The sequence below is a fragment of the Petaurus breviceps genome, unplaced genomic scaffold (assembly GCF_028583685.1).
Source record: "Petaurus breviceps papuanus isolate PSGF00001 unplaced genomic scaffold, PetGlider_PUasm1.0 176, whole genome shotgun sequence".
Classification (NCBI taxonomy): Eukaryota; Metazoa; Chordata; class Mammalia; order Diprotodontia; family Petauridae; genus Petaurus; species Petaurus breviceps.
The window spans coordinates 31289136-31315302 of NW_027185771.1; the positions used below are offsets into that span (position 1 = coordinate 31289136).

Genomic DNA, 26167 nt, shown 5'->3' on the forward strand with positions numbered 1-26167 from the left:
GAAGTAGAATGGGGTAAATTAACTCATATAAAAAGGCAAGAAAAAGCTTTTACAATGAAGGGGAAAAAGGGAGAGGTAAGGAGGAATGAGTAAACCTTATTCTCATCAAAATTGTCTCACAGAAGGAATAACATATCTACTTAATTGGGTATAGAAATCTATCTTACCCTACCGAAAGTGGGGGATGAGGGTATAAGAGAATTGGGTGGGGGTGATAGAAAGGAGGGCAGATTAGGGGAAGGGGCAGTCAGAAGCAAAATACTTTTGAGGAGGGGCAGGGTGGAAGGAGAGAGAGAATAGAATAAATGGAGGGAGGAAATAGGATGGAGGGAAATACAGTTAGTCTTTCACAATATGACTATTATGGAAGTGTTTTGCATAACTACACATGTATAACCTATATTGAATTGTTTTCCTTCTCAATGGGAGGTGGGGAGGAAGAAAGGGAGAGAATTTGTAACTCAAAGTTTAAAAATGAATGTTATAGCCTTTTCCCCAAGATGGCACTGAAGGCAAAGAAGGAAGCTGTTGTCCCCCCCAAGAAAGAAGCCAAGACCAAGGCCTTGAAATCCAAGAAGGTGGTGCTGAAGGGTGTCTACAGCCACAAAAAGAAGAAGATCCGAACATCCCCCACATTCCAGCGACCCAAGATACTGAGACTTCAAAGGCAGCCCAAATACCCTCGCAAGAGTGCCCCTCACAGAAACAAGCTCAATCACTATGCCATCATTAAGTTTCCCTTGACCACCGAGTCTGCTATGAAGAAGATTGAGGACAACAGCACCCTAGTCTTCATTGTGGACTTCAAGGCCAACAAGCATCAGATCAAGCAGGCTGTAAAGAAGTTGTATGACATCGATGTGGCCAAGGTCAACACACTGATCCAGCCTGATAGAGAGAAGAAGGCCTATGTCCATCTTGCTTCACACTATGATGCTTTAGATGTTGCCAACAAAATTGGAATCATCAAACTTGCTGTGTCCCATTCCACCTACAATAAAAAGTTTTCCAGAATAAAAAAAAAAATGAATGTTATAATTGTTTTTACATGTAACTGGAAAAATAAAATTCTAAATAAAAATGGGGAAAAAAACATGAATGCTTTGTTGAAACATCCAAACCCAGCATAGGAGGGGTATAGCCATTCAGTCAGGGATAGTCACATGAGGTAGTGGCTTGGAAAGTAGTAGGAAGTACTCTCTGGTATAAGGCCCACGGTCTCTGTAGGTTTTTTTAAAAAGGGTATATAATAGTAGTTATTATGCTGATGATGGGATAATGGGGTCAAAGTACACAAATCAGTAGTAAAAGAGGGGATTTTTTTTAATTTCCCAGGAAAACTTCCTCATGATGAAGAAGGTAGAATTTTAACTATGCACATCAGCAAGTTTGCTAGAGAGTTTCAGCAGTCTTTTATAAGTGGAATTGAATGCAATTGAACCCCTAAGCATACCAGTTGTGATAACAGGATACAGTCCTAGGAGAGGAGGACCATAGATTCCTCTGATTATTTACTAGTGCAATCTTAGGTTTTATAAGGAGAGGACAGGGTCTTTTTCAGGTGCAGTAGGATTATTTTACCACCCTTGGTGTTATAAGCAAGGAGGTAATATGATATGGCTAAGGATAGGATCCTTCCATGGGGCGTGGAAGCTTCCAGCTGTTCTGTATTCTAGAAAAGGCATGGTGTAGAAGGGAGAAGTATGTCTAAAGCATAGTATATTAAGCCTTGGGCATAGTAGAGACCAAAAACAAGCACAAAAAAACCAACAACCCCAAAATTCTATTTAAAAATGAATTACTATTATATGATCGGTTGCACTTAAGGAAACTTTACCCACTGAAGATCATGTCTGGATGACTGATCCAAATCTGTGCATAGGCAGCCCTTCAGGAAACTGGTAGAGGGGGTAATAGGTCCCTTCTCAAATGCACAGTGATCCACATGTTCTGTTAACTATGATTAGCTTCCCTGATCCATATCTATCATACTTCCCATTTGTCTTCATTATGAAAGGCTCATCTTAAACAAAACTTTCAAGACTGAATTGAACTTGGGATATTTTCAATATGGATACTTCCCCCAATGATACAACCAATTCGTGCCTTATAATCCTTTGAAACTTTTGATGTTTTTTAACCTCTTACTGCATGACTAGCCACCTTCTTTTCCAGTCATACAGTTGTTGATTAACAATGCATTCAAGCCTACTCTCAACCACCATGCACTTCGCCATTGCTCTGTGTTAGTTCTTAATTTAGTTCTTCAGATACTGTGACACCTCGTGACTCAACATTACACAGCATAATAAGAAAAACATTAATGTTTAAAAGATGGACCTTTGTTTGAGCGAGAAACTGGACATGTTAAAAAGCATTACACAGCCTTCCAAAGGCAATTCAATGCACTTACCTCCTGCTGTTCAATTTTTGGTACAGCTTATTGTCCATGTGCAGTGTCCATCCAAGTTCTGTGTCCTTATGAACTATCTTTATAGGTTAACCATCCAAACATATATCATATTCTGGACAACTAATACTTTCTGTCTTCAACTGAACCAAATTAATACCCAACAAATATGTATTCATCTAAACTAGTTGTGGATGGCCAAGTGGAACATTGTCCAAAAAAGTGTAAATTGGACTAGATGACCAACCCACCCATTGCTAAAGTCGCTTCCAACTCTCAAATTCTGTGACTCTGTAAGGTCCTGGACTTGGGTGGATAGTGGGACTGTCCCCAAATTCTTGGAAGATAAGCCCAAGAAAAACTATTTGAATCTCCAAGCAACCTATATGTTGCTGATCTGGTTGAAGACTTCTACCATTTTTGGCCATGGACATGAGATAGTAGAAGGAGGTCAAAGAAGTAGCATTAGCTTCAAATTCCTAACTCCAGTACTCCCTAGACAGGTGACCCCAAATGGACAACTCATTTGACCTTTCTAAGACTTTTATTCATCTCTTATAAAATAGGGATAATGAAATTAATTACTTACTTAATAGGGTTGTTGTGAGAATCAACCTAGGTATATATTAGGAGGAGTGAGTTGTGCTAGAGCAGATAAAATTGATCCACTAGCGCTGCTTGTTAAAATGTAAGTGTGAGCATTGAAAATTGGCATATACAAAAATTGGGGCATGAATGATTGTTTTGTTGATTCTCTAGAATTAAGAAAATTACAGAGAAAATGTTAATAATGCAGATTAAACTTAAAAGTATGTCATGTGTACATTTTTTTTGGAGAGCCACTTGTTAAACACTTACCAGCAAACTGTGTACAAAGTATTTTTTAAACATTAAAGTGTTAGTGACATTTTAAACATGAAAGTAATAATTGTTTTTATAAAGTTGTAGAGGCATTTTAGAAGGAGAACTACTGTCCAAGCCCACAGCTGTGGTTCATTCAGCTGAGTTGGAAGTGTAAACAGCACATGCCACCGTGAAGTGATGTTTCCTGAGGCTGCTTCTTTGAAAGAAGCAAATCATCATGCTTTTTCATGTCATATTCCTTTCTTCATATCATTCTAGTGGATCTACTCTGTGTGCATTTAGTGTCTCACCTCATCTGATATTTTCCTGCTTGGCCCTTGGTTGTGGTAAAAAAACTTTTAGATTGTTTCTGGTTATTTGAAATTCCTGAATGGAGAATAGTGCTTAGATGCCATATATGTCTTAGTGCTTCTTAACTCTAACTTGTTAAGCAAAGCCATTCAGTGGAGGTGGGAGAGGAGGAAGACTTTTTTTATGACCTAACATTATGGAGTATAAATTATTTTATAAATGACTATTGATTAATTGTTATTATTCTTGTGTGTCTTATAAATGAAAACCCTAGGAAAAAGTACTTTTATGATGTGGGGAGTTTAGTTGGTGAAAGTAGGGGTGAGAAAGAGATTAAATATTGCAGCCAAGGCATCCAGATTTGGTGGTGGCCGTATTTTTGTGGAATTCAGGCCCACAATAGGGAAAAATACTGAGATTTAACTGATTTTGATGTATCAGCAATGTGATATAGCAGCCAAAAAGATAATGGGACCTTGGGATGCTTAAGAAAAGTTTCGTTCAGTTTGGGGGCTATGGAATAATAATGATTCCTAAAAAAAAAAACAGTAGTCTCCAAACTTTTTGATTTAGTAAAAAAAATGTTGAGCACCCCTTTCTATTTATACATATATGAATTTATTTATAAATTACATAATGCTTTACTGTACGCATGTTATAAAACATACACAAATACAAATTACAACAAACAGTAGGTTAAAACAGTGAATATAATAACTCTTCAGGAGTCATGTTTTTGCACGAGGACAATCATCATACACAATCCTATTTGGATATTTTGGATAATTTTGTACGAGGACGAGGAACAGCAAGGCCAATCTGGTTGGATTATACAGTGCATGAACAACAGAAACGTATAACAAGGCTAGAAAGGTAGGTTGGGGCCAGGTTTCGAAGGTCATTAAATGCCAAACATTGGAGTTTATATTTGATCTCAGAATGAACAGGGAGTCGCTGAGGTTTCTTGAATTGGGAGGAATATGGTCAGATATACTTTAGGAAAATCATTTTGGTGGCTGTCTGAAGAATGGATTAGAGTAGGGAAAGACTTGAGGTGGGAAACCAATTATAAGTCTAGTGCCACAGCCACATATTGATCTGGGTAGATAGGGAGTGGGCATATAGGTGGCTGGAGTGGTTCTTTACCAATGACATCTGCTTAGGTATGGCTATAGGTAACAAGTAGGGTTTGAGTTATAACTACCCTGAAGGGTTTACCCCCATACCAGAGGGGAAGTTATAGGCTTACATACCCGTGGGAGGGTGAAATGATAATTGTTCAGAGATAAGGCATGAAGAGTAGTAGGCTGTATTAAGCCCCAATATTGGCTGCTGGAGGAAGGGTGCACTGATAGTTGATCACACATCCCTTAGAATCTGAAGACCCCTGCTACAGAGTACACCAAAGTGCTCCCGTCTTTCCCATGCTCCCCCTATCAGTTCAGAGAAGGGAAGTAGGGCCCATATAGCCTAGCCCTAGTATGAATCTTTTATACATAGTGATAATGAATGGCAGGATGGAAACAACCTAGCCAAAGGCATCAGCAAAAGTTACCAAAAGCAGTACGGTCCTGACACTTTTAGAGGAGATTCTCCAAGGCAGAGAGATCAGGACTGGAGATGAGGAGAATGTTTCAAATAAGTTGAGATTTGGCAACTCTTGAGAAGCAGCATATCATCAGACAGAAAACTCTGGGTAAGACAAGCTGGTGCTTAGCCAGGGAAGTACCTGTGGGTAAGAAAGCTTTGGGTTAACAATGGGACCTCGAAGAGATAAGAAAGGACTGTGGGGGGAGAGGGAAGGAGGCAGAGAGGAGAGATCTCCTGAATTTCACCAATAAGCAATTGCTTAAGGTCCCTTTTTATGAGTTATGTCCATTTTAGCAGGAAAAGTACACTAAACACTCAAAGTTGGTAGATTACAAGAAACTAAAACAAATTTCATCTAACCTCAAGGCTCTTTTTACTGAGCCAATCCAGAACCAGGTTTTCACTTGGGTGGGTTTGAATGCATCTGCTAAGATTTTTAGTTTGAGACAACATAGCTCTAGCTAGGCCCCACCTTAATCCATACACATGAGGTTTGACCTTGCTAGAGTACAATAAAGCCAAAGTGGTTGTGTGGATGGGAAAGGAAACTGGAGGAAAGACTTTGATTTTGCAGGCGAGGGAGAGTGTTTCATGTCTTTCAAGAGAAGGAATCTAAATGGAGGCCTAGCTAAGTCACTGATTCCTCTCCTCCTCCCCCCACCAAATGCCTGTATCCCAAGATGGAAAATGTGGAAACCTGGGCTGTCAGCAGAGCCAATACCTGCTATTGTGGAGAGATAGAGTACTTAGCATTTTCTCTCAAAAATTCTCCATCATAATTTTGAAAAAGTCTGGTCCAGAGAGGATGCAGGAAATCACCCATATGTGAGAAAAAAGGAAAAGGCTCAAGTTTTGCCAAGGTACAGATATTTGCTGTCATACAAAGTACAGAATGCTCTGTCTATAAGACTTCACACAGTATACATACCAGCTCAGGATATAAGATTCCCCCAAAGGACTTGTTTAACATGAAGGAATATAAATGCAGTGCTCCATTATTTCAATACCATCCCCTCTCACTTTCCTTCCTTCAAAGACAACAATCCAGCAAGTTCTACTTCTACAAGCTTTTAGGCGCTGGCTTTGTACAACCCCAGAATGAGTGAGAAGCTGGGGGCTTCATCAAAGCTATTGACAACAGCTATTTTACCATCCCCTAAACTCAATTATCCTGGTTCCTTATTGTCACTAATACATGCCTGGCCTGAAGTAAGGAGGAAAGATTGCTCATTTCAATTGGTAATGACTAGCATGTGGGGCTTTAGCATTGAGAAAATGAATTTGTAGTGTCTCTACCCACACCCAAAAGTAGAAAGTTTATGCCTAAATAGAAGGGGGCTCAGGCCAGTCCCTGTCTTAAACACATACCCCAATATTTTTCTGTCTCAAACCTGGGAAGAGGAGAAATCTAAAATCCTCTAACAACATAAAGGAATTAAACTACATAGTTTCTACACTCTCTTCCATCCCTAACACTTTGATCCTATGATAATCTTGTCACATGGAGTGATAAGCCATGAAAAATAACAAAAAACAAAAACAACTCAAATGGTCTTCTTCCACTTCTGCAGAGAAGATGCTATAGTTTTTATGATATCTTAAAATTTGCTTACCTATTGGTACTCTAAATATTAAATCTTTGTCTAGTGACAAAAACTTGACAAATTATTAGAGACACTAACCCATATCAATACTGGTATTCTTTTAATAAATAAAACCAGTTATCAAAAGAAATCTTTAGCTAAATATGATTGTGTCTCAAAGGTTCTCCTTGGATGTGAACCAAAGGAGTTAGTACAGTTGGCATTTCCATGCACCCAAAAGTGGTGGTAAAAATATCATTTCATGGGATAATTGATCATCTTCATTTTGCAGTGCTCCTGAAAAGCATAAATAAAATTACCACAATGGAGATAACTGCATCTTAAGCAGTATTATCTTCTGCAGAAGATGAAGAGGTAGAAAAATTCTATGAAGAACAGGAAAAGATCTGCCAAACTAAGTCAGCATAAATTTTGAATGCTTAATAACTTCCATACATGAAAAGATGGGCACAGGAAAGGATAGCAAATAAGACATCAGAAACTATGGTCAGAGTTTAATAAACAAAAGAAGCCAAAGCTTGTAGACTACTCAGAATTAATGTTTATATCTTATGAATTCTCTCTTTAAGAAAAGAGGAACCTTGGGGTGGCTAGGTGGAGCAGTGAATAAAGTGCTGGCCCCTGGTTCAGGAGGTCCTGAGTTCGGTTCCAGCCTCAGACACTTAACACCCCCACAAAAAAACTAGCCAGTAACCCTGGGCAAGTTACTTAACCCCAATTGCCTTCCAAAAGGCAAAAAAAAAGAAAGAAAAGAGGAACCAGAAAAGATTAACATATCAAAAAATGGTAAGACCTTGTGATAGTAATGGCAATTAAAGATTCCCCTGTATTGGCTTGGTTTTCAAATTGATTGTGTTAAAACCCAGAGCTTGTTAATCCCACCTGTGGGATGGACTTTTTGATGTGAAAAGAAAGTCCTGAACTGGGAGGAGCTGGTGATGTAGATTTGGAGAGACACTAGAGAGAGGCGGAAGATCTTTTTGGAAGCAGCACCTCGTGGAGAGAGAGAGACTAAGAGAATTGCTGGTGGCCTCTTTGAATTGCCCTGGACTTTTGAGACCTGCCCCCTGAGCTGCCAAGGACTGAGGAGACATGGCTGTTTTGCTGGTACTTTGTCTGTCTGTTTTGATGTTGTTTTGCCAGATTTGTCCACTGGTGAAAGACTGTCCTGTTGAAGAAGTCCTGGAACCTGGCTGTTCGCTAAGAAGCCCTGAGACTGTCCTGCAGACAGAGAGTGAATACTGTCCACTGGTGAGGGACAGTGCTGTTGTTGCAGGGGTCTGGAGACTGTCCTGCAGACAGAGTGAATACTGTCCACTGGTGAAGGACAGTGCTGTTGTTGCAGGGGTCTGGGAGCCTTTCTGTTGGTTCGGAGGCCCTGAGGAGGAATTTTCTTGTTGTATGTTTGCAGAGGTCCTGGGAGAGGGCTTTGCTGATGTGTTCAGGGGTTCTGGGACTGTTCTGCAGACAGAGGATGGATTCATGAGGGGACTGGCAATGTATCTTGTGGCCTTGCTGAGCCTTGTCTCCCCAGGAACTAAGATTGCTAAGAACTTGCCTCATGTCAAGATGAAGAAAAGACCTCCATTTGGGTATTAAGTGCTGTGTTTAAACTTGATGTAACTCTGGGGTAGATTCAATTGTGATCCAGGGGTGGGGAACTTTTGACCTTATGTTTGGAAACTAATCTCCATTTGAGAAGAGGGGCTTTGTGGTAGACTTAATTAAGGTATAGCCTAGGGGTGGAGAAGTATTTAGAACAGAGACTTTGTGATTGATTGAATGATTGGAAGGTCCTGGGGTGGGGTAGTACTTGGAGATTATTTAATCACGCTTAGTAAATGCTGTATTTGGAATGATGTCATGTTTTGATCTTCTCTGTTCTTGGTTTGTCACTGAATAAAATGGAGAGCACCTATGCTGGTATTTTGAACCTGGGAAGTTGCCTTTCTTTTGGCATTACATTACAGACCCTAAAGATATACAATTGAAGATGATGATGCTGACTGCCATTAAGAGCATTAACAAGTCCTCTTCAATGAAATCTATGATTGTTCCAAGAGATTGGCCTAAAAATCCATATATGAAGAACTAAGCGGCTGAAAAGTACATGTTGTCTGATCTATGGCATACAGTTAGATAACTTGCCCATGGAGTTAGTATAGTAGTACACATATCTAGGACAGGCATTGTATAGGACAGGATACTGACTCTGGTCTATAGTTAAATAGGTAGAAACAAGGTTGGATTATATTTGGAAAAGTGCATAGAGATGTTTAATATTCTGAAACTGCCCCCAAGAGAAAAATTCTAAAACCAATGTTCTTCCAATGGTGTTTATGGTTATAAACCTTAGAACACTCTTTGAAGAATCAAAATTTTGGGTGATCCAAAGGACAGTAGAGTACATTGAATATATTACCAGCATATAAAATAAGTCATTGCTAATAATATGCTGTCAGAAGACCAACCTACATAACTAGGAAAAGGCTCATCAGTAGTGATATCACTACTGACTGTAGTGATATCACTACTGACTGTAGTGATAAATGCTGGTGGAGACAAGAGGGAATCAAAGAAGTAATATACTTGGACGTATTACTAGCAATGACCTATATGCTACAAGTGGCTTAAGGCAATCAGCAAATCATCTAATAAATTTAAGATAGAAAAAGAAGGTGGGTTAGTCATATAGCAAGAGTAAGAGGTAAGAGAGGGCACTTTAAATGTAGCACTTTACCTACAAAATGTGAAAAGTCCTACAGGAACACCTCTAACATGAATCTTAGACCTTGTTTGGAATATTTATGGAATTACAAGGATAGGAAAAACACAGAATGAGATGTAAATGTGTTACTGTCTTGACTTATGGAGAGAATACAAAAATGGACGAGATCACAGATCCACTGACTTCAAACTAAATTGTGTTTAGAAAATAAAAATTTAGCATATATTTGGGGAGTGTAAATAAAAAATGAGGAATATATACTTTTCCTTTATCTATATACTTTTTAATACTTCAAAGGATACTTGATTTTTTCATTATGAGCACTCTATCCATTGGTAAAAATGCAATTCTGACATATTTTATACACATTTCTATTTTAAGTTCTTCCACAAAATATCCATCAGGGATCTGCCTGATGTACTATACAGCTTTGTTGTGAAACAAGCCTAATTAAGAAACTAAGACCATTCTAGTAAGTAATTCAGACTCAGAATTAAAATGCAATGAAACATTTGTGGACCATATATAATTCAACAAAAAGAAATTTACTTAAAGAAAATTTTAAAGATACAGTCACTGATTCATAAAGACATTACTCACCTCAACCTTCACCTCTGACATTCTGGCAAATGCAGGTCAGAAAGATATAATTTTTTTTTTTTGAAGCAATCGGGGTTAAGTAACTTGCTCAAGGTTACACAGCCAGTTATTTCTGGGTGTGGTGCTAAGTATCAGAACCTGGATTCCATTCCAGATCATCCCAACTCTGGGGCTGGTGCTCTTACTCGCTGAGCCACCTGGCCACCCCTAGAAAGATATAATTATTGACTCACAAGTCATTCAGGATTCTGATAAACCTGAGAAGCACCAGCTCCCCATAGGCTGAACTTTTTATGCATCAGATAGCCTGGAAACTATACTACTGATTCATGCCCTACTTCCCTGGATCAATCAACTCCATAGGATGCCTTCCTTTCCCCTTTAAAGTAAAACCAGTCCAGCCTACATAGAGGATGTCCCTGCTACTACAACCTTTCTCTTGGTCTTTTTAACATTTTATATGCAACTGTGTAGTACTTGTTTCGTACAACTATTATCCCTTGTCTTGTTATACAACTGGCCTAATTCTTTTTCTCATTGGGTTTTCTTGAGAATGGTTCTTACAATTCATTGTTAATATGCTGCAGTGAATTACATTCCTCTTGTATCTATATGTTGTCCTTAGGATCACTAAAATCTTGATCTTTCTAGGATTACACTTCATGTTCATGCTAATATAACATAAAATTGACAAAGGACCTGTGATTTCATCAAGGTAGCAAACTTCTATGATGGGAACTCCTTCTACCCACTCAAGTTGCAGATCCAAACTATTGATGACTACATAAAGAAGTCTTAGGTTGCTGCTTATAGGCACATGGTGACCTGCCCAAAGCTACATAGATAATAAGTACCAAAGTGGAAATTTCAACCCAGGTCTTCCTGTCAGCCATATGACAGTATTGGGAGAATACTGGCATTGAAAAGATAGGCTTTTGTTGCAAGAAGAAACTTTACTGAAAATTCTGTGTATAATTTCCCCAAAGCAAACCAAAATGTCTTCAATTCTTAACCTAGTTTGCTATCTATCTACAGTACCCATCCAAGGTATATATAGCAAAAGACCAATTCAGTGGACCAACTCTCCAACTGAATGTTATAATTTGGGCGATATACATTCTATGCTGGGAGTGTGGACGCTCAGCCAATCTCTTGAATGGCTGTAGATTTCAATGAAAAGGTCCTGTGGTGGTGATACAATTATTACAATGGCATCTGCAAACAGTAACATCTGAGGAATTTCACTAGAGAGAATACCTCATCCACTTGGACTTGGGACTGCTGTACAAATTATCCAACACTGATAAACACCTTTGGTAGTATATGTCACTCTGTTTAATGAGGCACCTGATATTTATGCTCAAGGATCACAAAAATGTTTTCACTGTATTTGTGGTTGCAATGATCAAGAAATGTCTTTAACTTGAATGTTTGCTCATTTTTTTCCACTAATTTTTTTTTATTATGGTTATTATCTATTTGATTGTGGCTTGAGAAAATTCTAGTTTTGTTTCAAATTCTGTTGTTGGAGGGTGAGGTCCCAATACCTTCATTTCCCTTTTTGACAGGGTTATAAGCCTATTTGTATGGAAGGAATGTTGTAGACATAGATTACCTGGAAGTCAACAAAGGGCTTTCTCAATATGCCTGTGTACAAGATGAAGAAATAAAGACTGGACTCACATTTATATAGGACCTTAAAGTTTACAAAGTGCTTTCCTTATAACAACCTTTTGAGATTGATAGCGTTGCTATTATGTGAATGATTTTGTCATTTTGTCCACTGCTATATTCATAAATGTCTGTGATTTTTTAAATAATTCCCAGGAGTTGGCTGTTACACAAAACAGTGACAGGACTTGCTAATTTAAATCTAATATGCCAAATGCTACCGTCAGAAGCAAGATAGGAACTAATGCCCTAATCAGTCTAACTTCAACACTCTCTCTACTGTGCCACACTGGTACTGCCACTGCTGAGTTTTCCTGGACTCAAAAGATTCCCTCTAATTTAAATATGGACTAGATTAAGGTAGCAAAAAGAGAATCAGACAAATATAACAGGAGTTTGAGAAATGACTGATATCTTGGGATCCATAGTTCAGAGTAAAAATAATTTCCTCATAGCCCTGAGGATAATTTGGAATTTTGTAATCGTTGAGCCAGAATCAAAACTTCATTCATACCTAGAAATTTTCAAAGAGACAAAGTGAGAGCACAGAGAATTGACTCACAGGAAGGAATAGAGAGATAGGGTCCTCAGCTCTGCCTAGGACTTACGGACTATAGGATGTTTGTCTGGGGCCTAGAAACACCAGTAATCAAACAACATTACTTATTACAAATGAGATAACAAATAGAAGGTGCTTTGCAAACTTTAAAGCAGTATATAAATGCTAGCTATTTATTATTAATCCATTTTGGGAATCTCATACTTCTTCCCTTGTGTTAATCTGATCCTAAGGAGGAGGGAGACAGAAATTTCATTGAGATTTATATGTGCATCAACAGGGATTCTTTGGGAAAATTTCAGGTGCCTTATCATGAAGGGACCCAGAGGAAATATTTGTTTGGACTTCCAGGAGAATCATATAAATGTAAAAGATATTTAATGTGTCCTAAATGTGAAAGGGACACCTAGAGATGTTTGGTCTGGACCTCCAGTTGGATTGCTCTATTATACTAAAGAGAATCATGGAGGAGTTTTTACAGAGTCCAGTTTGGTTTGTTACCTGAGGATAAGAGGGATCACATCCAGTCAATCCAGGTGGATAATCCCTATTGGGGAGTGCTTCACATGTTTTGAGTTCTGTAGGTTACTGTCTTCCTATAGGCCTTGTCAGTCTCCTCCATGGGGGTAGTTTAGGGTATGATCTTTTCTTTATTCAGAACCATCTCCTTCTCTATTCCCCTTTTCTCTGGAGATATAATCAACTACACATAGCCTGTGGCTAATCAATAATTAGCTAGCTTGTTAGGACAGGGGCAGTATGACAGCCCTCAAGTCCATGTGAATACCCTTCTCTGCTATGTTATGGAATTTATATCAAATAAGAAGTATAACAAAATTAATAGCTTAAAGTCCTCTGCAAAATTTCTAACATTTAGGTAAAGATTTGGCTCTCTGTCCTAATTTAAATTTTGGTCTATCTCCAGCCACCTCCTGTCCTCTTTATATTTGAAACAAGATCAAGTTATAAGCAATGTTTAGATAAAAACAAAAACAGAAATGGAGCATATTTCAATTTCTATTACTGGAAAATCACAGAAAAGGAATGTTGGAAGGGCAGACTTTTGGGGGAGAACTGCCAACAGTCCTTGAAGAAATGAATAAAACAAGTAAGTTTAGCCCAAGTTCTCTGTTCTGAAATGTCCAATCACCCATCTTGATCTCTTCCTTCCTTCTCTGCTGCAGTTCCAGCCTCCTTTCAAATTTTTTCTGACAGTTTTTTCTACTTTCCATTCAGCTTACTAAGTCCCAGGTGAGGTTAGGGACCCATTTCCCCATTCCTTTCAATCTGTTCTTTTGTAGGCTGACAAATTCCTCTTCCAACTCAGTCTAAATTACTCTCAGAAAAATGCATCCCAGTCAGTTTTTTAAGCATGTATTATACAAGTATAGCATAGGGAGACATAGCTGGAGAATGTTAGTGGACTGCAAATTCTACAGAGCCAGCAGCAGTGTGACATAACACCTAACTCTACCCTACCTGATACCACCCAACAAAAAAAGTCCTATTACTATCTTGGACTTCATTAGGAGAGATAGAATATCCAGAAAAATAAGAGGTGATAATCCCACAGTACTCTACCTGGTCATACCACATCAGGAATATGAAGTTTATTTCTGGGAACTACATATTAGGAAAAACATTGACAAACCATTGAAAAATGGCAACCATAATGGTGAGAATATTGTGTAGACTGACAATAAGAAGATAGATTAACTTAATATTAGTGCCTTTTGAACAAAAGACATAGAGTGCATGCATTTGATTGAGAGAAGGATATGACTTATTTCTTAGGTGACTGATAAACTGTTTATAAGAAAATCTTAACAGAGAAGTTTCACTCTTGCTTTGAGCAAAAGCATTGGAATAAATGAATGGCCTTCCAAACTGACTTTTTAGAATTATAGAATCTCAGAAATAAGAAAGACTTTAGTAGCCACTAAATCAGATCCCTACATGATATATGACAACATTCATTTGTATGTGAGTTCTAATATGTTTAAAATGAAATCTCCTTAAATTATGGGATATTCCATCCTTAAAAACAACTGATGGGGCAAGGAGGGAAGTAATAGAATTATAAAATAAAATTATAATGTAAATTCATACATTTTTTTAAATTTAGGACCAAAATCAAGACTGTGATCTTTGATGTTAATCATCATTCAAATGGAGACTATTTTACATTATTAAATCACAATACATAGACAGACCAAAGTATTAAAAATTCAATGATAGTAAGGGTTAGATCAGGAATTTGAAAGTCTTGGAAAAAAGAAGGGTACAATATGAAGTAGTTATCACTAAAAAGACAGAAGTTCAAGAAACCATACATTGTTTTTAATTGAAGTAGAAAATGAACAACTTTAACTCTAATACTTATTCTTGCTGATAAAAGGAAATTCACACAATGTACTTGCAGTACATACATTTGTTCAATTCTGTTGCACTCAATCCCTTTTTATGTTACAATATGTTCAGTTGAATATTGAAACAAAGTTTTATCTAAAAAAAAACCCTTCAGGTTGAGTAGCTACTGGTATTATCTGAGAGTTCCAGCACCAACAAGAACACTTCCCACTAACACTTGGGAAATGCAATTTTATCTCCCAGGCACCACAGACAGAATCACCAGTGATAAATCAATGACATCTTATATCAACAGTTATCAACTTCTTTGGTTGCAGGAGCCTTTTATACTCATAAAAATCATTGAAGAACCCCCCCCCCAAAGAGCTTTTGTTTATGTGAGTTATATATATCAATATTTATTGTATTATAAATTAATATATCTTAGTATTATTAAGAAAGTAGTCTTGACCTTATGCCACCTTTAAAAGGTCTCAAGGATTCTTGGTGGTCCCTGGACCACACTCTGAAAACCAATGATCCAGGGTATTTAACTAAAAGGTGTTTCAGAAGGAATCTCTTCTATCACATACTTCTTTTGGGGAGTCATTTTCCACTGTGAAGTTTCTGATGTCTGAAAAGTGCCAAACTGGACTTAAAGGCATGACAGCCTGATAAAAACGTAAATGCCACATGCATGGCATTGAAAAGGTTTCTGTCTTATATGAACTCTCTGGTATTTATAAGGCATGGCCTGTCATGAAAGGCTTTCCTAAATTCCTTACATTCATAAGGTTTTTCTCCAATATGAACTCTTTGATGTTGGGCAAGTGCTGTACACTAATTAAAGGTTTTCTCACATTCATTACATGCATAGGATTTCTCTCCAGTGTGAACTCTCCGGTATTGAGTGAGGTGTGCATTACAACTAAATGCTTTCCCACATTCACCACATCCATAGGGTTTCTCTCCAACATGAATTCTATGATGTAGAGTTAGATAGGTACTCCAACAGAAGGCTTTCCCACATTCATTATATCCATAGAGTTTTTCTCCAGTATGAAATCTTTGATGTTTAGTAGAGGATGACCCAGCACCAAAGGCTTTCCCACACTCATTTACATTTATATGGTTTCTCTCCAGTGTAAATTCTCTGACAGTGCACAGAATGTATTTTCCACCTGAAGGCTTTCTCACATTCATTGCATTCATGGTGTTTCTCTCCAGTATGAATTCTCTGATGACAAATAAGGGATGATCTGTCAATGAAGATTTTCCCACATTCATCACATTTATAGGGTTTTTCTCTAATAGGAATTCTTTGATGTTGGGCAAAAGCTGTACTCCGACTCAAGGCTTTCTCACATTAATTACATGCATAGGATTTCTCTCCAGTATGAACTCTCTGGTGTTGAGTAAGCTGTAAATTACACCTAAATGCTTTCCCACATTCACCACATTCACAGGGTTTCTCTCAAGTATAAATTCTCTGATATAGAGTTAGATAGGTACTCCAATGTTCATTACATTCATAGGAGTTTTCTCCAGTATGAATCTTCTGGCATCTGGAAAGATTTGTACTATGAAAGAAGGCTTTCCCATATATGTTACATTCATAAGGTTTCTCACCAGTATAACTCCTCTGATGTTGAGTAAAGTGAGTACGCCACCTGGAAACTTTCCAACATTTATTACATTCATATGGTTTTTCACCAGTATGAATTCACTGATGTTTAATAAGGTATGATTTAATCACCAAAAGTTTTCTCCCATTCATTACATATATAGGATTTGTTCTCTCCACGGATTCTCTTATGTTTAATGAAATTTGAATTATATTTGAAAATTTTCCATAAGTATCATATTTGTAAGGTCTCTCTCTCATAGGAATTCTATGTTGTATAACAAGAATTGAACTTAGACTGATGTCTTCTCCAAATTCATTATACTTAATTTCTCTCTTCCCAGAAAGAGTTTTCTTTTGTGAAATTATTATTTGCCTAAAATGTTGATCCTGGATTCTCCATGGTGTCTCTAACTGGGCATCACATTCATAATCTTCTCCAAACTTGGAGTTGAAGAGATATCCTTTGTAACATGTTCCATTATAATTTTCTGGGATGATTCTTCTTTGAAAATTACTTACTTTGGAGTTGACTCCTTGATTTCAAGCCTAGTCTTCCAGTCTGAAAGAAATAAAATCTGCATATGTCCCTATTCCCTGTCCTAGGAAAAAGTAAATCATTATAAAGTGGAAGAGTGAAACTCACAAGGATTAAAGAGGTTGGAGATAGGGAAGAGGGCTGATGCATTGTGTGACCTGAACAAAGGGAAGTTAAACAAGCTTATTAAGGACTATTGAAACAACTATTCTTGGTTAACCAGATGACATATTAATGAGAGTAGATCTGACTAAATGCAAGTATGAGATGAATTGGAATTAAAGGAAGCAGTCTGGGCTAAGAGTTGAGTCCTATCACCTCATCCCTAGCCGACCTACTTCTAATCCTTCCTGTCCCTCCCAATTATCTATCCAGAACTATCAAAGTAATCTTCTACATTCATGTTTCTTAGAGGGAAGCCCCAAATCTGCAAACCAATAGAACATGACATGAAAGCTTGTGGTAGGCTATGGTCAGGTCTAAAGACATTACAAGTGAAGGAGCATACTGAGGAGGAGATAGGAATTCAAGGGGAAAGTCCTTAGGTTTCAGAGTAGATAGAGTTATAAGCCACATGGGATCTAGGGAATGCTAAGGATAGTAGCCCCTGCCACCTAGGCAGAAAGAGTATAAACATTCTTTGTCTCATACATAATCAAAGATTCTTTGTACCGGTGACATAGTTCCTGGCATCCCCAGGGCCCCATAAAAATCTCCTACCCAAGCAGTTCCCTGTCTTCTCAAACATGACAGATTTTATAGTCCATGCTGGCCATATTTGCCACCATATAAGAATATCTACAGAGATAAAAGGGGAAAAAAGCTTGACTCTTAGTTCAACCACTAAATTTGCCCAGTGTTTGACAACTAAGAATGAAGAAACATCTTCTTTTATAACCCATTTCCTTGTGTTGGATCCATCATTTACATCATCTAGATGCTTAAAATCAATATAGTAGCCATCAGGAAGAAAAAAAAAAGGTGAGATTAAGCTATAAACCAAATTAGTTGTTCCTGAGTTCCTGACTACTCAACTCTCTCCTGTTGCTGGCCCCCATAGACTCACTGATACTGTCTATCTCCTGATTTAGTAATATTCTTTGCTTGCTGAAAGACCTCCTCTAGTTCCCTATTACCTAAAGGATATATAATTCACAAAACTCAGTTGGGGAGGGGGGGTGCAGCTAGGTGGCACAGTGAATAGAGCACCAGCTCTGGAATCAGGAGGACCTGAGTTCATATCTGGCCTCACACACTTAACACAAAAACTAGTCACGTGACCTTGGGCAAGTCACTTAACCCCAATTGCCCTCCAAAAAGCAAAAAAACAAAAACAAAACCTCAGATTGGCAATCAAAGGCCTCTACAGTTTAGCTCTGCCATACCAGTTCTACCTTACACTCTATTCAGTCTGCTCTTTCTTCTTTCTTATCCATGGCCATACTCATTCTGAACGCTTTGTTCATGCTATTCACCCTACCTGGTATGCCATCCCCTTTCTCTCCACCTATTCAAATTCCAAACATTTTTCAGGGTCTAGATCATGTCATACTCACAAAATAAAGACTGATCATGCCAGCACACATTGGTGTTCCCTGCCTGAACTATCTTATAATTGTTCTTGTACATGCTTGATCTCCCTGACTAGGCTAAAAACGTGATTGAATTTGGGACTATCTTATTCTTTTTTTCCTATTCCCCACAATATTGACCATAGAGGGTCCCATAAATAGTAGGCCTTCAAGAAATATTTGCCAATTTGAACTTCAAAATCATTTATTGCCTATACATTTTGGAACTTAGACATATAATATTGTTCTCCCGTATTTATTTAAAAATTCACTTCTAAATGTTCTGTATTTCATAGTTTCATCTTCCTATTTAGATTCTAAACTCTTAACAGGTAGTATTGTGAGGAAAAGAAAAGAGAGGAAGAAAATAAGGGATAGGAAGTAAGTGGAGAAGGGAGAGAGAGAATAGAAAGAAGGGAGGTAAAGAAAGGTGTCCTGACTCCACAAAAAACAAGAGTTTATTTACCAAGTGCTTATCATGTATCCAACACTGGAGATAAATCTAAGTATAAGAAATAGGCCCTCCCCTCTGGATCTTTAGAATCTAGGTGGAGAGACAAGACTAACACATATGCAACAAATATAAAAAATACATAGTAAATGATCAAAAGTTGATTATGTTCATTCTTGAATACAGATTTTCACTCTATAACCAGTGTTCTTTCTATTATTCCACACTGCCCCTCTAATAATAATTTGTATATATGTATATACACATATGTACATACATGTATGTGCCTTTGTGTATGTATGTATATATATATAATTTTTTTTTTACAAAATTCTCTCCTCAAAATAACCCTATAAGATGGGTGGTCAAATATTTTATTCTATTTTACAGGAAATGAAACAGAGGTTATGCAAGGTCACACAGTTCATAAGTGGCAAAGCAAAGACTTGAACTCAGATCTTTTGATGCTGAATCCTGGGATCTTTCTACTATACTATACTTCTACACTTAGAGGACGAATATGACATGTAAAAAGAATGGAAGCTAAATTAATAGAAGGGAAATGAGGAATGTAGAAGGAAATATACTTTAGCCTTGATACAGCTGACATTGTAGACTCCTGATCAGGGTGGCGACAAGATGAAGATTTTTATCATTCACATGCCTACTGCAGTGTCATTGTTTCCTCTAATGGTGAAAGGTTCTATAAAAGTGACTGTTGAAGTTAGGGTTTAGGAGTAAGAAGTGATGAGATTCCTAATATTACTACGATGCAGAAACAAAGTGTTTCTATGTCATCTTGTCAGAAAGACGGATTTTTAAAGTCAGAAGGAAAAATGAGTATGTTCAAAAGATACATACGATGTATACATCAGCCATAATACAATGAATAAATATACTTTTTAGCATCATGTGTCCCACTGGAAGTTTGGCTAAGCCTATCAACTCCTTCTTAGATTAAAATTTTAAGTGCATAAAATGAAATACATGGGATTAGAAAGGAAACTAATTATGGGTGAAATAATGTTATTTTTCCCATGCAAGTTTATAGACCCACTGAGATTAACCCACAGATCCCATCTGTGAACCCCATGTTAAGAACCCCTGATTTAAAGGAAAGCAAACCCAAATCCCCAGTAAAAGATTCCCCAGAGCTCATGGAATAGCAGCAAGAACCTCCAAAACTGCTTAACACAGAAATAAAACTTATGAAAATTAAAAAGTGGATAGATTTTAGGTTAGAAATGAGAGGTTAGAATAGGATATTCCAAAAAAGAAGGGGAAATCATGATATACCCTCAAATTAAAAAGCATGTAAAGATTAACCTAATCACCAATGGATACATATGGAACTTCAACAAAAAAGAGGTATTTGAGTCAACCCCCCCCCCAAAAGAAACAAGAGATGAGAACATTCAATCTACAAACAATCCAAACAAAACTGAAACAAGCAAAGTAAGGAAGCATAATTATCAAGAAAAGAGCCGAATTGAGAAATCAATTCTCTCTTGTTTCTAGACTATCTTTTAAAAAAAAATAACAAAGACAGATCAGCAAGGGACAAAAGGTTCTAAAGATCTACAAATTTAAAAGGAAATAAGGAGCCTGGCATAGTGGCAATGGTGACCTTATAATCAGGAAGGCGTAACTTCCAGCCCAGTCTCTAACACATGTCAGCTGTGTGGCCCTGAACAAGCTTCTTAACTTCTAAGGAGATTAACCTGGTTAACCTCTCTAAAATGACAAGTTACCTTTCAAAAAACAATCTACACTGGTAGAGAAAGTTGCTCACCTGAAGCTCACTACACCAATGAAATCACATGTTCATTAAAAAAAGAAAAAGGCAGGGATGCAAACCCAATACAACCAAGATTAGGACAGAAGCAGAAAACTGGGAAAGAATTTTTATAACTAGTATCTCTGATAAAGGTCTCATTTCTAAAAGGAGATGCAAATCAAAACAACTCTGAGGTACAATATCACACTTAGATTGGCTAACATGGCAAAACAGAAAAATGACAAATGTTGGAGAGGATGTGGGAATGTTGGAACACTAATTCATTGTTAGTGGAACTGTGAGCTGATCCAACCATTCTGGAGAGCAATTTTCAACTATGCCCAAAGGGCTTTAAAAAGGTACATAGCCTTTGACCCAGCAATACCACTTCTACATCTGCATCCCAAAAAGATCATAAAAATTGGAAAAGCACCCACATGTACAAAATATTTGTAGTAGCTCTTTGTATGATGGCCAAAAACTAGAAATCATGTGGATGCCCATCAATTGGGGAATGGCTGAACAAGTTGTGGTATATCAATGTAATGGAAAACTATTTTGCCATAAGAAATGATGAACAGGCAGACCAGAAAAACCTGGAAAATTTTATATGAACTGAGGCTGAGTGAAGTGAGCAGAGCCAGGAGAACATTGTACACAGTAACAGCCACAGTCTGAGATAATTCATTTTGATAGATTTAGCCCTTCTCAGAAATGTGAGGACCTAAAACATTTCCAAAAGTCCCATGATGGAAAATGACATCCATATCCACAGAAAGAGCTAGGGAGTCTGAATGCAGAGCAAAGCAGACTATTTTTTTTTAGTTTGTTTTGTTTTTTTCTTTCTCATGGTTTCTCCCATGCATTATAATTCTTCTATACAACATGACTAATGTGAAAATATGTTTAATAGGAATGTATATATAAAGCTTATATCAGATTGCAGGCCATCTTAGTGAGGGAGGAGGAGGGAGGGGGAAGAATGCAAAGCTTATGGAAGTAAATGCTGAAAATTAAAAATAAATAAATTTTAAAAAGGGGGGATGAAAGGGGAGGAGTCAGAGGAAGATAAGGAGTACTGGATAAATGTTCTGTGGACTGAATCTCTAGTTCCTCTATAAGTGAATCAATATCTGCTGTGGGAATGAAAATAAAATGGGAAGTTGTTGTTCAGTCTGCGTTGTTCAGTGTCTAACTCTTCATGAGCCTATGGATTGTATTATGCATGGTGTTTTCTTGGCAAAGATCCTGGAGTGGTTTACCACTTCCTTCTCCAGTGGATTAAGGCAAACAGAGGTTAAGTGACTTGTCCAGAGTCACACAGCTAGTAAAGGTCTGAGGGCAGATTCAAAATCAGGTCTTCCTGACTCCAGGGCTAATACTCTGCCTCCAACAGTGGGAAGAAGCTCCAGTGAAAAAAGGGAAAGCAAAAGACACAAGAGCTGGAGATGGACATCCTCCCAGGCATCATGTGAGCAGAGAAGGAACAGTGATTTCTGCAACCTCTTAACAAGATTTAAGGGTCATGGAGAAGTAGATAAAATAACAGACCAGGAGAATTTCACTAGGAGCTGGGACAGACCTAGAAAGCAAAGTGATAAAATACTGCTGAAGCACATCCATAGGTGGGATGAGGAGGAAAGACAGAAATCTTTTATTGGGTCTTTACTGGGCACCCCAAGAGATCACCTTCTCTGAACAAGAGATATGAGTCCTGGGAGAAAAGAGGTATGAGCCCCTTGGCTATGGCCAGAGGTCGAGGTGGGGAGGCAGGGAGGAGATACTTAATTCCAGCAGGAGGACATACTGACCTTAAGAGAGAGGAGTGTCCATAAGCAAGAGATAAGATCAATACTCTTATCCCATTGCACCTGACTGCCTCCTTCAAGAACTTATAGTTTTAGGAGTGAAGTATATCAGAAAGACTCACAAAATTCACAAAAAACAAAACATGAAAAAAATCCACTTAATGATAGAATATCTAAGTGAAACAATACTGTAGCAGAAGAAAATACAGGAATAGTAAAGTAAAATACCCTGGCTAGATAAATGTGAGAGATTAGATTCACTGTAAGGAAGAATTTAATAATTACTACAGCTGACCAAAAATATGCTGTATCAAAAGCAAAGGTTTCTTTGTCAGGGTCATTGTAAAGGATACTGCTATACTGGGCATGAAATAGGACCAGCTAACCTCAAAGAATTTTTTCAACTCTAAGAATCTGTGAAATATTTAGGTGAAGTTCAGATATCTAAGGGAGTTCAAGGCAAATGCCCCCAGTTCTATCCACAGGTATGGGACATTTAAGGATACCTTACCCCATCACTACCAAAATTCCACCCTCCATGACTGTTACACTTATTAGGTTCATGTCACACTCACCTAGGCGGTTGCTTTTGGGAATTTTTTTCTTGGTCCAGGGGTCTTTACCATGCTCCAAGTGAGAAATCACATCTGGCTGAGAAATTGGATGTCCTGCTTATAGGTAAAAAGAAAGAATTTGAGTGTTGCTGCTGGAAGACAAAGAAGCAGAGCAGAAATCAGTTCCATCCTATTGTTCTCTACACACAGGAGCCCTCTACAAATCCACATCTCCACTGCACTCTTTGGAACAAGCACCCTTATTCTCCAGTATTTCCTCTATGAGATCTTCCATTTTCTCATATTTTGTGAAACCCAGATTACCTCCTGACAGTTTAGTATCCTTTGCAACTTTCTCCAATGGAAGCTACTCTTTCAACTCTCTGTAAGTCATAGCAGTGGCAACTATGCTTTGGAGTAGATAGACTGCTGGACTGAGAGTCTAGAAAAAATTGAATTCAAATCTTGCTTGAGAAACTTAGTAGCTGTGTGATCCTGGGTATGTCACTTAACTTTTCTGTACCTTAGTATCCTCTTTTGTAAAATGTGGATAATAGGAAAACCAAACTCCAAGGGTGATTGTAAATATCAAATGAGCTAACATATTGTAAAGCACTCTGTAAATCTTAGAGCGCTTATGAATGCTAGCTATTGTGATTATTACAGCACCAGAATTTGGCATACTTCATTGTAACACATTTAGAGTTAGAAGGGATGTCAATGACCATCTAGTCCTATTCATACCCAAAAAGGAATCTCCAGTATAACCTACCTGACAAAAGTTGATGCAGATTCTATAGACCTTCAATGTGGGGTCAGAATGCCCAGTATCTCCCTAGATAGCCACTTTCAACCAGATCTATTTATTAGAAAATTAATAATAATAATATTTACATAGCAATTTAAGGTTTACAAAGCACTTTACACATTATCTCAGTTCATCTTCACAACAAACCTGTGAAGCAAGTTCTGTTATTATCTCTATGTTATATAGATGAGGAAACTGTGGTAGATAATGGCTTCCTTCAAGACTCAGTTCAAACCTCACTTTCCTCAAGAGGCTTTCCCACCTACCCCCTCTAGTGCCTTACCTCTGAGATGACCTCCCATTTACACTGTATACATCTTGTACATCCATAGTTATTTGTATATTTCCTCTCCAGATAGAATGTAAGCTCCAAAAGGGGCAGGTACCATGGTTCTTCCTTTCTTGCATCCCCATAGCATAGCCCAGTGCTTGGTACATAGTAAGTGATTAAACACTTGTTGATGACAATGATAAAGTAATTTGCCTAGGGTCACACAGCTAGTTGTGTCTGAGGCAGAATTAAAACTCCAAGTCCATCATACTCTCCATGGCACAATGCAACTGCCTTAACAGAAAAAAAGTCTAATTTCTTTCACACATAACAGCCCTTCAAATGCCCGAACATAGTTCCCTGAGTTTCTTCTTTTCTGAGTTAAATATCCATAGCTCTTCATGCAGTTCTGATATAGCACGGATTCATGGACTTTTGATATACATCCTGGTTACCTTCCTATGGATATTTTCCAGACTTTTGATGTCTCTCTTTAATCTTAGTGCCCAGGACTAAATACAGTACTCTAGGTTTGGACTGATTATTACATAGTAGAGAGGGACATTCACCTGCCTACCTAATTCCTGTAGCCTATGCCTCTCAATATAGTCTAAGACTGAATTACTTTTGTTGACTGTCACAATACATTGATAACTTACATTAACTTGCAGCACACCAAAACCTGCATTTCTTTTTTTCAAATAAATTGCTGTCTATACATGCTTCCACCATGCTATATTTGTAAACTTGAATTTAATCCTAAGTATGATTTTACCTTTATTTCTACATTAGATTCAACCCAATGCAGGTCAAGATTTTTTGTATCTTGACTTTAATCTACTATGTTACATATCCCAGCTTCAGGATCTTCTGCAACTCAATAATTATTCCATTTATATCTTTAACCAAGTCATAATAAAAACAATTAACAGAAATAGACCAATTTATATATATATATATCCCTGGATACCCCACTGAAGGCCACCAAACAAGTTAACACTGAGCTAATAATTAACAAATTCTCTTTAAATTTAGCTATACAATCTGAATCTATTTAATTGTGTAGTCTAGTCCATATTTCCTATTCCTTTCCAGAAGAATAAAATGTTATAACATATAGAATTCTTTGCTAAAATTCAGGTTAACTGTATCTACAATATTTTACTGATCTACCAGTTTAATAACACTGTTAAAAAAGAAATCATGTTAATATGGTATGACCTATTTTCAATGAAGTAATGCTTCATTTGCTTCCTTGTACTCATTGCATCCTCTTCTTTATTTTCACTAAACATCTCTTTAATGATCCATTCTAGAATTTTCTCAGGAATCAAAGAAAAACTCAAAGGACTACAGTCTGCTAAAGGAAACTCTCATTTTGCACCTTATCTCCCACCTCCAAGTCACCTGTGTGCCAGGATAGGTATTCCCAGGTTCTTTAAATAATTCTTGTATAGAACAGTTTTCAGTTCTCTCACTATCCTTATCACCCTCCTCTGAATGTGCTCTTTTATCAATATCCTTCCTAAAATGTAGAGCTTACAACTGAACAGTATTTCAGGTATGATCTGACCAGATTAAAACATGATGGAACTATGGCTTGCTTAACCCTAAAAACTATGCCTGGGGGTTATGGAGGAGTGTATAGGAGAGATGAAAGAAGGAAGGGAGAAAGGAAGGACGAAAGGAAGGAAGGAAGGAAGTTATCAAAATATTATTTAAAAAATAAAGTTCCTGGACACCTGGTTAAGAAGACCTACTCTTGCCTAACATTATTCCATGAATCATACAAGAAATAACCCTTACCCAATGAAGCCAGGTTCCTGTAGTTATCCAGCATTGAATCTCTATACAGACCTTTCTGAGCAGAATCAAAATGCCCCCATTCATCCTGGGTGAAGCTCATAGACATATCCTTGAATGACAGTGATTCCTGAAATACCAAGTGTTTTTTTAAATTTTATTTATTTATTTTTACAGGCACTTATTACCTCTCCTCTCATAATCAAAAGGAAGGAAGGAAGGAAGAATAGAAGGAAGGAAGGATAGAAGGAAGGAAAGAAGAATAGAAGGAAGGAAGGAAAGAAGGAAGGAAGGAA

General features: G+C 37.6%; 1 protein-coding gene and 1 pseudogene across 11 annotated transcripts in view; one reads left to right on the forward strand and one right to left on the reverse strand.

Moving 5' to 3' along the window:
* Positions 1–500: 500 nt before the first annotated feature.
* On the forward strand, positions 501–3428 carry LOC138159546 (large ribosomal subunit protein uL23 pseudogene; annotated as a pseudogene).
* Positions 3429–4160: 732 nt separating this feature from the next.
* Positions 4161–26167, reverse strand: part of LOC138159483 (zinc finger protein 69 homolog) — a 50622-nt gene continuing 28615 nt past the window's right edge. For 5 of the 11 annotated variants that reach the window (XM_069085855.1, XM_069085847.1, XM_069085846.1 and 2 more), the window contains 3 exons: positions 25875–26001; positions 23011–23106; positions 4161–5294 (listed from right to left, as the gene is read on the reverse strand). In XM_069085855.1, coding sequence (XP_068941956.1) covers positions 5200–5294; positions 23011–23106; positions 25875–26001 — 318 coding nt within the window. In that variant the 3' untranslated portion in view covers positions 4161–5199. Of the gene's footprint in view, positions 5295–13410; positions 16853–23010; positions 23107–25874; positions 26002–26167 lie in introns of those variants that run through there. The other 6 variants (XM_069085852.1, XM_069085854.1, XM_069085850.1 and 3 more) reach the window with 6 other exon arrangements.